Genomic DNA, 16,203 nt, shown 5'->3' with positions numbered 1-16,203 from the left:
GCCAGAGCAGGAAGCAGAACAAAGGCAGCTGACACTGTCGGTTTACACTGTGCCCATAACACTGAACCTGTACATCAGTCCAATAGTGTACGACCTGGCTAACAGCATTCCCAGATCCGCGACTTATACTCAGAGTGCTACTGTAATATGTCTTCTTATAGAGCAACATTTTAGAAACTGCAGTAGTTCTGTGTGTCTACGAATCTAATTTTGTGTTTAGTATTTTTCTTTTTTGAGGTTTTTTTAAACTGAATTTGTCTGTGACTTCAATTACAAAAAGGAGACACGCATACGCACACGCACACACACACACATTCATATTTGATGCTGCATGCTATGTCAGTACAAGGAATTTATGGTGATTGTTAGGTTATTCAAACTTATATTACAAATGGAAACAATATCTCACACAGGTGACTGTTTCCCTTTTATTTCCGACACTGCAGACGAACATCAAGCAGACTTTGAGTACTACAGCTATGGCTAGAACCAACCAAAAGGTGGCAGTATTCACTTTTAAAAAGGATGTGAGCAGCAACTTACTCAGTGGCTCAGTCCAACGAAGACAGGAGGGTAGTGCAATTCAGTTTTACTCTTTCTCTGTGTAAACATACTGAATTGAATTTTTTTTTGATCAGTCGCGGACATTACACGAAATACACTTTGACACAAGTTCCTAGTGTTCCCCAAATATTGTATTTGTAGCTTCCGCATTCCCTTTGGTCTTTATGCTCACAAATAGCCTCGGACTGAACAGAATTTCATGTGCGTTGAATGACAGCACTGTGATGTTATTGTACACTGTCCATTTACAGCATGACCTTCTGTTATGGTGAACAAACCCCACCTTTCTGTGCTCGCGCCATTTCTCCATAACCAAATAAGATTCATTTGTCTGTCTGTACTGCTCAGACCGCAAAGCAATACTTGCTTCCTCATTCACACAATGAAAGGCATTCAAATGAAAACATATATGCCACCATGCAAACCATCTGTCACCACAGTAAATACAATAGCAAACTAGCAAGTGAGCAAGAGCATGCGAGGAAAGCTTTTATTTGTAATGCGGGCTGACATTTCAGTACTGGTTTATCAGCATACAGGTGACTGCACACACAGGCAGCAGTTCCTGCAGTGAACTATCGCAGGTTCCGCAGCTAGAGGGTGGATTCACACTCGGGTCCAAAGTCCAATCTCCTAAGATTTTTTTTAAACAGTGCATGTTATGCGTTATTAAAAAAAAACAACAACCGAGAAGCAGAAGCCAACAGTTTGTATGCGTTGTGGGTCCAAATCTATTGGGACTAGATTACGTCTGCACATAGGGAAATGCTCTTAATTTGATCGCCATGACACAACACCACTGGTCTTTTCTAAAATCATTTTGAATTCATTCCAGCAATGGAAACACCTTGCGTGCTTGTGATGCACTCTGTTGCTTGAAGCTTTATCACATCATTAAAAATTGATATGAGAAACTCATATTATATTGTAAAGAACTCCCCTGCACTGCTAAACCTGGTTCATCGCCAACACTCAACAAACCAGTAAGCAAACTCATCAAATAAATTATTATAATTAATAGTTACAATAGTATAACTGATAATTAATTGTCCTAATTGTAATGAACAGTACAAACACTTTGGCTGAACCCAGGGTGGATGGCAGTGAGAAATTTTAGGATCCGTTTGATGGCACCATAAGGAACACAATCCCCTCAGAATTATTGGTACCGTGAATTAATATGAGCAAAGATTCACATTGTTTGTCAAATGTTTTCTGAGCTCAGCAATATGAGAAAATGATGTAGTTTTATTGTGGTAGGTCTGACAGCAAGATGTTCCTAATAAGTGGCCACTGCATGTGGGTCAATTACATTTTGTTCATAAGAACTTCTAGGGCTGCCAATATAAATCTGACAGGTGTTTTTGAGAAGAAAAAAAAGTTTATTGTCTTATGAAGGTTTTTTCTCTTTGAATAATTTAAAGGTTGATTTAAAGGTTGAAACGTGATATCTCTCATATTATGAGTGTAAGATAATGCTGATAGACAAACAAACATTTGTTCATAGTCTGTTTTGATAATATTTACCAAGGGTGTCAATATTTCCGGAGGGCAGCGAAATGCAGTAATCTCTAGGATTCTACTAGGATTAGTAGAGCACATCGCATCCCAATTTTTGGTACTTTAACACTGTGCATATATGTTAAATTAAATCTTTATTTCATTTTTTTACAAGAACAATGCACATCAATCGACATTATTGCAAATGTGCAAGAATTAGCCAGCTGCAAGTCACAAGTCATGATGGAGAATAATTCAGTTTTGTAGTGCATGAAAAAAAAACAACATTGTAAAAATGATCAATTCTAACATCTAATGCAAGCTAAAGTGCTAACAGTAGACACGTGAAAACAGTTCCCACATTATTTACTAATGACCCCTGACCACTGAACCTAAGACGGAAATTGCAAAACAAATGAATCTCCTATCTACTTCAGCCTTCTGCATCTGAAAACAGTTGTATCTGCTATCACAGGGCTACTGAAATGATCATCATACTTTCACAGAAGATACATTTATCTTATTATTCGCCAGATCCTCTCAGAGATGTCCAAGGCTTAATGTGACACATAATGACATAAATGGTAGTAACAGCAACAAGATGTATATATGTACATGCAAAGGGGCAATAGCGTGACTCCTGGTATGCGGAAGTCAAGCTTCAGACATGCCAATACCAGTAACATGAGCCACCTGGACTTGTTTTCTTAAGTCACCTCACCCAACAGGCCTGTGTGCTTGTTACGCTGCCATAACTGCCGATGGGTGGCTACAGGAAACAAACCAGGAGTGATATAACAAATAACTTACATGCATTTATTATTCTACTGTTATTCTGAAACTTCCTACATATTTACAAACCTATTTACAAAACTAAGTACTGAATTAATGTCATTAAGTACCCATGGCACTGATTCATTTTCTGCTAATTGCAACATTATCTCCAGAAATGTTAGCTTGAAATGTTTTATTTACATTTTATTTAAAAAGCAGAAAATGGGGTTTGTTTTTAGGCTTGTCTTACTGCAAAGCAGCATAATATAAATTACATTTAACTGCGATGCAATATAATGTAAAACTGATTAAAAGTAGCAATTTTAAAACTAAAAGTTGTTTTTCCCCAATTCCCAATTTACATGCCTTCTAAAAAGAAAATGAAAATAAATGACACTGATCCAGTCTATTTAAGTTTTTGAGATGTTTTCTTTTTGAACTATTTATGTTTTTGTTCTTAGCAGTCAATCGTGCTTTTTATCGCTGTCAACTGAGGAAAATAAACATTAGCCGTGCCACAATTAATAAACTTCACTATAATTCTAACATATTTTCATTAGAATTTTCACCTTGATTAAGAATATGATTGCCCCAGTATTATGAAGGGAAACTCTCAGTCTCAATGTTTGAAAAAAAAAAACAAAAAACATATGTACCACATTTAAACATGGCTACCAAAGTTGGATTGGTGGATTACCAAGACTCCAACGCATGTACTGTACACATATAGCATAAAAATAACCACACTCTTATCAGTCCCTTAGTTGAGTTGGTGAGTCCTCATCACAGAAGCACGTTTATATTTTACAGTCCTGATGATACCAGATAATCAGAGAGTTCAGTATGCATTGGCTGTAAAGGACATCTTGCACACTGCTACACTCTATGGTAGGAACTGTCTGTGTAAATTTGAATAATGGGACATGTAGTCAAAGCAGGATTAGCGGAGCTTTCCATGCTGCTTTTTTGCATGAACGGGGAGGCACATGAGGTGATGGACTCCAAAATATCCCATTTAGGGCATTGCGAGAGCTCCCGTTCCTGCCCAGAACTCTTCTCTGGACCCTCCGCTGAAGAGGCCTCCCTATCTGCTTTGCCTGCTTCAGAGTGCCAGTCAGTTCTGTTTTCTAAAATGGTCTGAAGATCCTGGTAGCCATCTTCACAGGGTTCCAGTGTGCACGCTGGGAAATTAGCCTTTCCCAGAGCATCTCTGCTGACCGCCTTGGCAAAGCTTTCGTATCCATCATCAGCTCTGGTGATGTTTCCACAGGCTTCCAGAAGCAGCATGGTGCCCAGGATGTGCGGGCTGAAGGATTCCTCCCCTGGAGGCGTGCTGGCCGCACAATACTTACAGTCCGTGGTCATTCCGGAAGCTTTTCTCGACGAATCAGGGGTTTGCCGGGTCTTCTGGAAGTCTGGACTGGGTGCCTTCAGAACCTCAACTTCACTGTAGATGGGGAAAATGTCACAGCCCGGCATGGGTGGAGCCGGGAAGAAGGGGGTCCCGCTACCTGGCAGCTCTGGAGAACTGCCGTTTTGCGTAGAGGTTGCCGACAGCCTGGAGTAAAGGACGTTTTTGTACCCTGATTCAGAGGAACTGCAAGAACCCGCAGAATCGCTCAACCCGCCGTCGGACGAGAAGACACCGCTGTCCTTCGCCAACACGTGGCTGGAGACATTCTTATACAGGCTATCTTGCTCGCTTTCCGATGTGCTTGGAGTAGGCCTGAGTGGGAGATTACAACAGGGGCATTTATATGAGTAGTGTATCAAATCAGCAGCAGCATAGAAGGCTTATTAACACGAGTATCAAAGTCAACGACGGGTGGCCACTAACTAATTAAGGAAAAAATTAACGGCCTTTTAAAATTCTGGGATTACACTTGTGGTGGGACTGAAAACCAGCATGCGCAGTGGACTCCCCAGGGCCGAGTTTGGGAACCACTGCATTAAGTAGAACGATTTGGTCAATGTAAGCACACTTATAGACAGACAGAGTGATATCCACAAGCTCACCTTGGCTTTTCCTCGGTTTCATCAATGGTCAGAAGGTCAGTGTGGTAGGCGGGTAGATCGTAATCTTTCGGGATAAAATTCTGGAAGCAACAATAGAAGGTAAGTGTGGCAGCATTGTGACGTCAGTGGACCAAAGTCTGAAGGCCTGAGCAGTCATGTTTAGATTTTTGTGACATAATCTTTTTGCATGCTGCAGCAACATTTTTGCATGCGTTAAACCGCTTCCTTGTGTTCTTGGAATTTTACCATCATATCTTTGCACACCAAATCCACCCAGTCATAATTCTTATAATCTCCTCTCTTAATAATTGATAGGAAACAAGAGCTTTTGACTTTCTGGTTCCTTCTCGAGAGATTATTTTCACTGAAATAATGTGTTATGACTATGTATCAATATGAATTCAGAAAGCAATTGTGGAATTGTTTTTTTTAAAACTATGTTTACACCATGACTTTGTTGGGTACTCAATTCTGATTGGTCAGAAGGAGCAAAATCTCTCAGCATCTAATGTTAACATTATCTAGGTGATGGAAAGAAGAAAAGTAAACTACCAGAAGGCTGGACATCAACATCCCAAAAAAGACTCCATTTAACATGAAATGCTTAAAAATGTATTGATATGCCCAAATTAACGAAGTGATCTATGCCAAATTAAAAACAGCATGCTGCCAAGCGCTACCATATTTTTCTAGAATGCTAAATGCCATTGCTGCTTGTTGGAACTATGTTTGTGGCAGAATCTACACTGTAAAACACAGTAAGTTCAGCTTACTCAAGAAAAATTAAAATAAACAATACAGGAGAACCGCTGCCTAACACAAATTGAGTAAAGCAACTCAAAATATTTCATTTTATTGTGACAAGTTAACCCAACACAAATCAGAGTTGCTAAGATTACATGTATTAAGTTAATGCCACTTAATTTGTTTAACCTCTATGAACTTTTGTTTCATATAAAATGACTTGTGTTAACACAACTCCAATTTTAGTTGTGCCAACTTAAGTATTACCAGTAATGTTTACTTGAATTACTTAAATACGAGTTTAACTCAAATGTCAAGATTCAAAAACTTCAAGCAATTCCCACACACATGGAATAAGTACCGCTCACTTGACACTTTACCGTGTAAATCAATGGAAATTAGCAAATTTGAGCAAATTGATATTTCTACAACTTATCAACTGTAAACATGAAAGAGCTTGTTTTGAAACAATTGCATCACCATATCCAGGTTTATTTCTACTGACTCATTCTTTGCATACTATCCTGTACATATAATTTGCTTCTATAATGTATCATTGATGTCTGTTGTTGTATTCTCTGCATTTTGCCCCATTGGCCAAGTCTACTTGTAAAAGAAATTCTAAATCTCTGTGGGACTGCATGGTTACAAAACATTAAATGCGTTTTAAAAATTGGAGTTGGTGTACACTGGTTTTGACTGAAATATCAAGAAAATATTTTCAAAACATTTCTGACATTGCTCACACACAAACAAATGCACAAAAATGCACCAATGAATGATGTCATTTTCACACTTAATGACATCACATCTGGGGTACCACTGATTACAGATTAGATTGCCTTCTATGTGGCTCCGAGTCTCGAGCTGGAATACAAAATGGCTTTACCTCGAAATTTCGCGGAAGCGTGTTTTTTATGTCATTCTTGGGAGCAGGAATTTTATCCCACCACTTAGCCTTGAGTCTGAAAGACAAAAGAGAAAATTACGTTTTTGTTAATTTTATTAAAATTCATACAATTAGCATTTTTATTGTTTCATTGTTAAATCTGAAAAGCAATCTGTAATTTTATTATTATTACTGTTGTTGTTTTTGTTGTTGTTTTTATTGTGCTCGGTCTTATTTGATTTTACCTTTGTGTCTGTATGATAATATACACATTGAATAATCTACGAATGTAGCATGTGACCGAGTGAAAAGTGAATCGTGTCGGAGCACTTCGCTGACCGAGTGAGGCACCAATAGAGAGCGCAGATGTTGATGACGAGCAGTACACAAAGGACGGGGATGACGGCTTTCAACACGCTCCCAGCAGGGGCAGCTAGGCAAAATGAAAAGCAACTGTCAACACAGCGGTTCAACAAACGGTCGGATGACAAACACTTTGCTCTAACTTCCAGCCACAGAGAACGGTCCACAACGATCATTATAACACACGCGGCAGGTACATAAGAAATAACGGTTAACTAGCAGAAATAACGGCGCTTTCGCTGTTTTCGTAATGTGCGTGCTTTTACTGGACGCGCGGACGTTCAATGCGCTCCATGTTTGACTTACGGCTGGTCCACTCCACTTCCCGGCTCCAGTCGCTGAACTGGGTGTTGTAATGGGTGGAGTGCGATCTCGCCTTCACAACGTATTTGCTGCTTGGCTCTAAATCGCTGCCTGGTATTTCATGAAAAGGCAGAGAGGCACTTACGTTCCTTGCAGCCTGTGGGAAAAAAAAAGAAAAAACCTTGGGTTATAGCAACACAGACTGGCTCAATATTTACAATGGAGAATAAAACCAGGGGTGGGGGAGGGGCCATTTGGCCACAAGGCTCTTCACTTCACAAAGACCATGCTACCAGAGTACAGATGATAATATAATGAATGTGAATGTCCTCGAATGCACTGTGAAGCTGAACTGCTCGTTTGGTTTGAGGCTAGGAAGCCATATTTACGCATCTAAGGTTTTGGGTGTCCGCGGAGAGAAAGAGAGGGGGCGTGTGAGGTTTGATACCCTGATACACATTTGATCAATGTGTACATTGACTGACTGACCATGTTGGTCACAAACCTACAACCCTGAGCCGACCTGAGGAGCATGGGTTCCCCCCTTGAGCCTGGTTCCTTCCACGGGTCTCTTCCTATCTGTTACCAGGGAGTTTTTCCTTGCACGGTTGCTTTTAGGCTTGCTCCTGTGGGGGTTTAGGCCAGGGTTGTCTATGAAGCACTTGTGACAATTGTGTGTGTGAACTGTGCTATATACATTTTGATGACGGTTGATTTTTGATGATCAAGCTACCAAGAGTTAAGTCTTTTTCAGGGTTTCAAACAAAAAATAACTAAAAAGATCCTGGAGTCTCACTTCTTCAGAGTGTTCACTTCTGTGCTGTCTGACCTCACAAATAATTCAAATGCAGCTTTATATGGTCATGCAATAAACTGGAGTTCCACTTCACATTACAGGCATTTAGTAGACGCTCTCATCCAGAGCGACTTACACAACTACACTTCAATGTAGTTATAAAATCCATCACCATAACAGCTAATCAGCAATACGTTTTTCAAAGCAGCTAACAGTGCTTAGCTGTTTAGAAATAATTCTAGAAATAGATTTTTGAAAAGACTGAAGGAACTGGGAACATTATCTGACTGAAAACGCAGGTCATGTCTGAAACGTTATGGGCTATGACATAAAATTGTCCTATCATCGCCCACCCCTACTTGGAATGCTATCTGTATCAGACGAAGGGACACGCCTTACCACTAATGCTAAACAATCCATGGGGCAGAGTGTTCGATATAAACAAAGGGAAGAATACAAAACCTATTCACAAAGCTTCTGAGACCATCTCTTACTAAGGAATGAGGAGAATTCATAAGCTCAGAGAAAGGGCCGGGGTTGACCTCATTGCTACGGATCACATCTTGTATCATGAACCAGCTTACTCACTATCTTCACGGCAAATTTCTCAAAGAAATGCAGCAGGAAGTACAAATCATCAAATCAGATCAAAATGTATTTATAGCGCATTTCGCAAACAATTGTCACAATATGCATCATGTTACCATATTCAAATAAAGCACCATGTTAGCATAATATTGAAATACAGATTTTTTAATTAAAATGTAGGCTAAGTGTTGCTGATTAAACATGAAACCAAAAATAATATACGGACTAGTCAAGTATATATTTGGCTAATTGAAAGCCTCTTGCTTGTCTGGCAGCTCATGAAATACTTCACGGGTGTACATTTAAACAGCATTTGAATTATTAGGCTGGAATAGCCATGGTGGCAACAAGTGTGCAACCTTAATGCCCTGCAAACAAAAACAAAAATCAAGCTGGACAAAACAACTGCTTTTACTTCTTGCCCAACTGGTTCATAAAAGGAAGGACATTGTTAAAGGGAAAATCCCTTCCACACAGGCTTCACCCCTTCTGTGTGCATTCTGTCACAATTGTAATACCCTCGTGATTAAGGCAATGCCTATTGAAAAGCTTGCTTTTATTAAATGTTCCTAAAACACTGACCTAATTACGAGACGAATTGCTGGCAGCAGCCGTTTTCAGGACTGTTTGTGATTTTGCCTTAGTGACTCAGGAGTCCTCTTGACTACCAAAAACTTTTTGGCAGATAGGAGCTGGTTTTCACACTAAAATGCTTTGTGAATTACTCTTTGACCAAAAACTTAGGAGTCCTAAAGTTAGGATTTACACGTCCATTATTTCTAGTAGCTTCTCCTAAATCAGCAAGTTGCTGCTACTTCTAGCCTTAAGATTTATTTTTTTAACATGGTCCCTGATTGCCACTGGTTTATTCACTTTTCACACATGGCCTGTATTATATATATATATATATATATATATATATATATATATATATATATATATATATATATATATATGTATATAACTTGCTCACCTTGTCTGGTTCTCCTTTCTTTTTGTAGCTCAGCTCAATCTCTAAGTTGTCAGAAAGGCCATTATAGTCAGGGTAATTTGTGTTCCATGTCACTTTGTAGTTTCCATTTTCCATTGGCATCACCAATAATATATCAGGGGCTTTGGGCTTGACTGCAGAACACAGGAACACAGTTAATGGCAGCAGTATATTAAACAAACAATAATGATTCAAAAGACTCAAAACATATCTGCACTATTATTATTATAAAATAACAATTTTCTTTTTTTTAACACACATTTTCTGAGAATCCAGTACTGTATTTCATAAAATTTAGGGTGGATTCAGCAAATGTGGGACACTTTTTGGTAAATTCAGTAGACTATCGAAAACCTTTTTTACTTGCACCAGTGATGTTTATATGAATTGTTTTAAGGCTTCTTAACATCTATGTGTGGAAATTTTTTTGAAATGTGTTTTTGTATAGAAGATAAACACCCTTAACCATAGCATGGCACTCTTTCACTCAGTCAGAGTATTCAGGTGAAGTGGGACAGTCATTTCAAAGCTTAACCCATTAATGTCCTTAGTGGAAGTTTTGAAATTCCTTTGGTACACTTGTCAAGCTAGTTGAGCTCATCGCAAATCTGTTAAATTTCTTCAAATCGGCCAACGTATAAGGCAGTATTGCTTGTTTTTCTTAACATACTATTTTCAGTATTTAGTCGAAAAGGTTTCAAGTTTTTTGATTATCCATGAAATAATCTCTAGAAACATAAGTTAGGAGTGTCAGATCGTTATCATTTTTGGTACACAGACTCTTGGGATTTGTAACAGTGATTTCTTTCCATTTTAAATAAGTTATTTTTCACTAAAAATGTGTTGCTCTCTCTCTCTCTCTCTCTCTCTCACACACACACACACACACAAACTCCGATGCACGTGATTTTATGTAACCTCAGTGTATTTATTATGATGTTCTCATCATATGATACATTTTAAATTAATTTCTGTATAAACTAAAAATAAAGCTTTAAGCACAAAAGTAGTGTATGTAGTGTTAAGTTTCTAAACTACACTGCATTTAGATTGCATTTGAAAAACGAGTTTGAAAAGCTGTACTTGAATTGCAGACAATTTAACCTGAACTAAATTCACATAAAGGCAAGGAATGCTGAACAGTTCATAATTTGTCTCTTCTCTCCCACTGGCCTTACACGCAACTGTGTTCTATCACTGGGTGGCACAGTTTTCCTGAAATGAGCAAAACATATCAATAAGATTTATGATTTTATCATACTTTTTGTGTAAAAAAATGTACTTATTACTATAAAAACAGTAAGATGTGAAGTACTGACAGACACCAAATAATCATCAGTATGGTTTAACCTAGAACGTAAGTGTATAAAACTGTGGTAAATTGTCGGTTTGTTACACCAGGACTGATTAAAACATTGTCCCACTTTACCTAACATGCTCAGCAGAAGTGGGACAGTGCAAAATCCCCCCTTCATCATAAAAACTCAAGCCAATATTACAAAAAAAAAACATTTGTATTTTGACCCGTGTTTTAGCCACTATATTGCAGATCAAAAGAGGACGTTTTTGACTCGATTTTATTAACCAAGTAACCTTATCATCCCTAAGTGTCATTTCACATGCCGGTCCACTTACAGTTCACTCGCAATGATCAGTCTTAGTTTGACAGCTGACCACGCCCACTGTAAAGACGGCAGTCCAACAAAAACAATTGTTGAATGACAGTAACTATTTTAGCAACAATTCAAGAATGTTTTTTTTTTTTGATCGGCTGTTGATTCTTACATGGCATAGTAATGCAAAGCTCAAGTGTCCCACGTCTGCTCATGTCCCACATTTGCTGAATCCACCCTACTGTTTGCAATTTCTCTTGATAATTAGTCTAAGTAACGTAATGAATACAAGCACTTCACCAAATTCAAAGTCAAACTGTATCGGTCTTCATTTTTGTTGTTAATATATTATTTATATTCATTTAATTAACATTAACCAGTGTGTCTCTAGAAATTAAAATGACAGCCTCCGTGTTCGCCATTGGACTTAAAATCCTACTTACTGTTGTCTACCGCAGTGATAATTGTTGAATTTATGACTTTCCCTCCTTCCGTCAGATTCACTGTGTATTCCTCAGCGTTAACAAACTCCGGCAATTCAACTGTGCATCCACATTTGGACCGATAATAATTTACATCTTCTTCAGAGTTTATTAAACTGCATTTGTAAGAGCTGAAGAGAAGCACATTAAACGAAAGAAGAAATAGGTTGATACAATAATTAGCCGTCTACATAACGGAATGCATTATACACACCGAGACACTAACATTTATATCATTAATTAATTCAGGTTTAGTGCTGTGGAGCTGTCAGCATGTGCTACAGGGGCAAAATGATAGATTGAAAAAGTGAGAACGCTAACCACACACACAATACACATCTTTCTCCAATATAAATGCATTTGTTTATGCACCGTGTGCAAACAAAAGCGTACTCCGGGTACACACAGAAAGTCTAAGTGCATTATGTCTGTGTACGTGAGCTTCCTTTGTTTACGCACTAATTTGACGGCATGTGAGAACATGTTTTAACGTTAAAGACGGCTGTGGTTTGGCAGTTTGCGTTCTCGCCAAGAATTTGTTTCATTAAATATTTAAGATATAAACAAAATAAGACCCAGTATCAGTAGACAATGTAATCAAAATTCCTTCCAAAATAGAATTTGGAAACATGGAAGCAGCACCCGTCGAAATGGAGAGACATATTTGTTGATCAAGCCCCCTTGCCCCTCATCACATTTTTCATTGAAGATGAAGACTTTGGAGTTCTATTCTTAAAAAAGTTGTATTTCTTCTTTTTCTAAAGAAACACAGACCGTTTAGCAACTGATCAAATTAACTTGAAATGTTGACTCATCCAGGTCTACGCGTCTCCGATGAAATCATGTGTTTTTCAACTTGCACAAACGGATCGACAGTACACAGTTAATTAATAAAGAAAGGAAAACTTACTCCATAATTGGTGATTGAAAGTCTAAGCTATATCCACTGCAGTTGAGGAACTTGTCGGAGGTGAAGTTGCAAACCATTGTTGTGACATAGTCATTAAAGCAATTTAGTTTTGAAACGTTCAAAGGTACTGCAAAAATAATGAGCAAACATACTGTAAGTGAAAACATCCCCGGAAGATGCTTTTAGTAGGCCTAATATATAATATATCAAACAACAATGCATGTAATGGCATAAGACTGAATATAACAGTGTTATAGTGTGAAAGTGTTAAAATGTAGCCTGTTTAATAATTCCATACATAATGTCTAATATGCAAGGAATTAGCCTTCACAATCAAAGAACATGCCTAATGTTCGTGATCCACGATGGTCCATACATTGATTGTAGCCCCCGAACAGTTAAAAAAAGGATAACTTACCACACCTTATCAGTGAAACAAGCTCGATGAAAAACACGAGGATTACAGATGGCGTATTTACAGTGTGATGTATTATCTTCATCGTGTGATCTACGACGTTTGTCCTTTGTCTTGAACAAAAAAGAAAAAGGAAACGAGTATCAATGTCAAGCACCCTAGATAGCCTACCCGCACAGGTTAGCGGTTAATAAATGGTCACATCACAATCCAGTGCGCTTCATTGCATATATCATCCTTATGGAAACGTTCGTGATAAATTGCGGTGCTAAAAAATTCATTAGAACGCACTGAGTAGAAAAAAAAAGTTTGATCATGAGGACACCGGTGAAATTTTACGTGCCAGGTTACTGCAGATACTACCGGCAAATCTTGAGGAAATTTGAAGATAGACGGCAACGAAAAAAGTCAGTATCAGTAAGTGCAAATGTTACTCAGCGCTCTTACGATACTGAAAAATTAAAAAGTATCTTTCACTCGAATAATCTGCTATTTGGAAAATCGTGCGCAAGCACGCATAAACACGGCACACCATATTCCTGCGCTCGAGAGAGCAACATATCCACCAGCCTACGACGGCCAAAGTTTATCTATAAATCAATTTCCTTATTCCCATCCCAGGTTGGTTAAACAACGTATCCAGCCTTCATACGAGTTGTGCAATGTACCCGAACATGTATTATCTGTACAAACGCAAACGGACAATTTGAAAACAACTTACCTTCTGCGATGTTCGCCGTATGTTAATTATATTAAACTAAAGCCCATAAAATGTAATCTTGAACCTTGAACGCAGCGAGTCTTTTCTGTCGCGTGTTTTCTCTCTCCTTGGAGCGAAAAGGGAAGTTAATTGTTTTGCTGCGATTAGGGGCGGTCCCAGTCTAACCAGACGCTCCAAGCATTGAGGACTCTAGGTCCAGCAGTCTACTTCCCATATGAGCGTCGGCAGAGATGGAGATGTGGTCGTTGTTGGTTTCATTTATTTATGACATACTGCAGTCTAAATAGCACAGCATGTCACGTTTCGTCATGTAAAACTATAATTGTGTTTTTAAAAGAAAACCCCATCGCCTAACATCCAGTCATCGTAGCCTATCAACATCTTTCTTTTTCGACGATTTACGTTAATTCTTATTTTACTTATTTATTTACATAAAGTGATATTGAGCATAATGCATTTGAATTAGTTTCTGAGCAGATTGTGCCAATTGTTATATCCAAACATTCAGTCTATCTTTGTTGAATCTGCCTCACCATCAGGTGAGACTACCCAGTGCCCCTAGGAAACCTCCATTGTCCTTTCAGGCATCCACAGGGGCTGTGCCTTAAACAGGTGCTCAGTGTATTTATGATATGTATTTTTCTCCGACGTTGCTGTCTGGATCAGGACCTTCTGTAAACAGTCCAAATCTCTTAACTTCTCAGAAGCGTAAAACACGCGCTCTATTCATTCCCTGAATTGGCAGAGGTATTCAAAAGTGAATCAATTCCCAGCTACGTATGCCTCGTGGGTCACTGGGTCAACTTAACTCGAATGTCTTTCATTGAATAAATGAGTGAAACATACGAGGCGAGTTTGAGCGTATTTGGTGGCGCCTGTGGCGGCTTGTAGGACTCCGAGAATCTTCCCAGGATCATTTCAGATTTAGCAAACAGTATGACAGATAATGATATTGTAATTATATTATATTACTGGCATTTAAAAATGCTTTCAACCAGAAATACTTACACAGTTTACATTCAATAAATAATGGGGAAATATTTATAACAGCATAAATATACAATATAGTAGGCCCCTATTTGTTTCAATAGCAACAAGCAATCATTCAAAAAAATATTTTTGCACCATAATCACCTAGAATGCTCAGATTGTATGCAGCACAATATTATGTATGCAATTAAAAATATGCAGCACACAATAGCTGTTCAATGTTCAATAAACATTTTTTCTTAATTTGTCAACATTTGTCCCACATTTGTCATGATTAATCACAAGGATTGCCAGCTACTCAGTAGCTGAGTAGACGATAAAAACATGACACAAAATGGTCGGTAATATTCAGACTGATTTTGACATTCTCTTTAACTACCTGAAGAGGTTCCGTTGGTCACAGATTCCAAATAAATCTTGTGGTGTACATGATCGGGAATAGGAAAGAGACCTGTGGAACGATGAAATGCATCACTGTCGCAATGTTTTGGAAAGTGTGCTTCCCAAAAAAGCAATGCCGATTTTACACGCGTTCCCAAAACGATCGCGGAAACAATGGAGAGGAAATTCACAGGCTTCTGCCGTCAAACAATACAGATGGCGTTTGTCCATAATGTTTGTTTGCGTGTTTAGCCAAAGCCGTGTTTTTGTTTTGGGAAATGGCTCCTTGCGATACAGAGCGACACAGTCAAAAAAACATTTTTACTTAAAAAGACAGCTATCTTGAAGAACTTGAAGCAGACACTATATACTGTTGAAATAAAAACTGAAGTCGAATACATGTGTTGAAACCAAAGTAAAATTAAAATGTGATGAAAAGACAAAAGTAAAAAATAAATTATGTGTAAGATTTATCTGTTTTTCCCATGGCGCGCAGGAACTGGCGCCGTGGGCTATGCATGGCAAATTGTGGTCACTCACTCACTCACTCACGGACTACCTTTGAGGGATATTTTGTGGGACGCATGCGCATGTGGTGCTTCGTTTAGTAGGACGCAAGCGCAGGTGGTGCCAGCTAATGTGTCTGCAGAAGTGGGTTGCGCCGTGGGTCTGGACGGAAACCTGCTGCTCTTTGCATTTGGAGGTAATGTGGTTGTGTTGTGTCAGGTGGTTTTTTGAGGAGGGGAAATTGCTGTGTGTCAGTCTCTGTCTGCATACACTGCCACATACCTTTGGTTTGGGTCCGTTGCCGATTTCCTCCCCATCCCCTTTGACCTTTCGCTCCGCTACCTGACCCTGCAGCTTCATCCGCCTCCTCATCTTCGCTCTGCGGTTCTGAAACCACACCTAGGGAAACCAAAATGGAGGATCAGGGGAGAAGAGGGGAGAAGAGAGGAGGGGAGGGGTGTGGGAAATGCCGTGAACACTGAAAATACTCCACACTCACCCACAGAGGGAGTCAGCATGAACGCTATCCGATAACTAGCTATAATTCACATGACCTGTGCGAAGACTTGAACTACTGCTAATGCTTTTTGTAAACAAACCTGCCTGTAAAAATATTAAATAATATTTCATTTACATAGAATTTTTCACTTGATTGA

The 16,203-nt window shown here is 38.8% G+C and overlaps 1 protein-coding gene across 2 annotated transcripts; it reads right to left on the bottom strand.

The window, feature by feature from the left end:
- Positions 1-1,028: 1,028 nt before the first annotated feature.
- On the bottom strand, positions 1,029-15,935 carry LOC118217402. Of its 2 annotated transcripts, none has more exons than XM_035399369.1 (10): positions 15,830-15,935; positions 12,952-13,061; positions 12,534-12,660; positions 11,585-11,754; positions 9,511-9,662; positions 7,157-7,310; positions 6,827-6,920; positions 6,488-6,563; positions 4,855-4,934; positions 1,029-4,564 (listed from the first exon to the last, which is right to left on the bottom strand). In XM_035399369.1, exons 1-10 carry the CDS (start codon positions 15,862-15,864, stop codon positions 3,715-3,717), a joined length of 1,848 nt encoding a protein of 615 aa, XP_035255260.1. In that variant the 5' UTR covers positions 15,865-15,935; the 3' UTR covers positions 1,029-3,714. The 2 variants fall into 2 exon arrangements, with proteins under 2 accessions (XP_035255260.1, XP_035255262.1); XM_035399371.1 differs by lacking the exon at positions 15,830-15,935 and adding an exon at positions 13,670-13,831.
- Positions 15,936-16,203: the final 268 nt, after the last annotated feature.

The sequence above is a fragment of the Anguilla anguilla genome, chromosome 17 (genome assembly GCF_013347855.1).
Source record: "Anguilla anguilla isolate fAngAng1 chromosome 17, fAngAng1.pri, whole genome shotgun sequence".
NCBI lineage: Eukaryota > Metazoa > Chordata > Actinopteri > Anguilliformes > Anguillidae > Anguilla > Anguilla anguilla.
The sequence above is the reverse complement of the archived record's forward strand: the minus strand, read 5'-3'. Positions and strand labels throughout refer to the sequence as shown.

Excerpts from the sequence above, each read along its gene's own strand:
- LOC118217402 (XM_035399369.1), bottom strand. The coding sequence starts at position 15,864 with ATGGGGAGGAAATCGGCAACGGACCCAAACCAAAG. Across the intron at positions 12,661-12,951 it reads TGTTTCACTGATAAGGTGTG|TACCTTTGAACGTTTCAAAA; the intron begins GTAAGTTATCCT and ends TTATTTTTGCAG. Across the intron at positions 6,921-7,156 it reads GGAAGTGGAGTGGACCAGCC|CTGCCCCTGCTGGGAGCGTG; the intron begins GTAAGTCAAACA and ends CATTTTGCCTAG.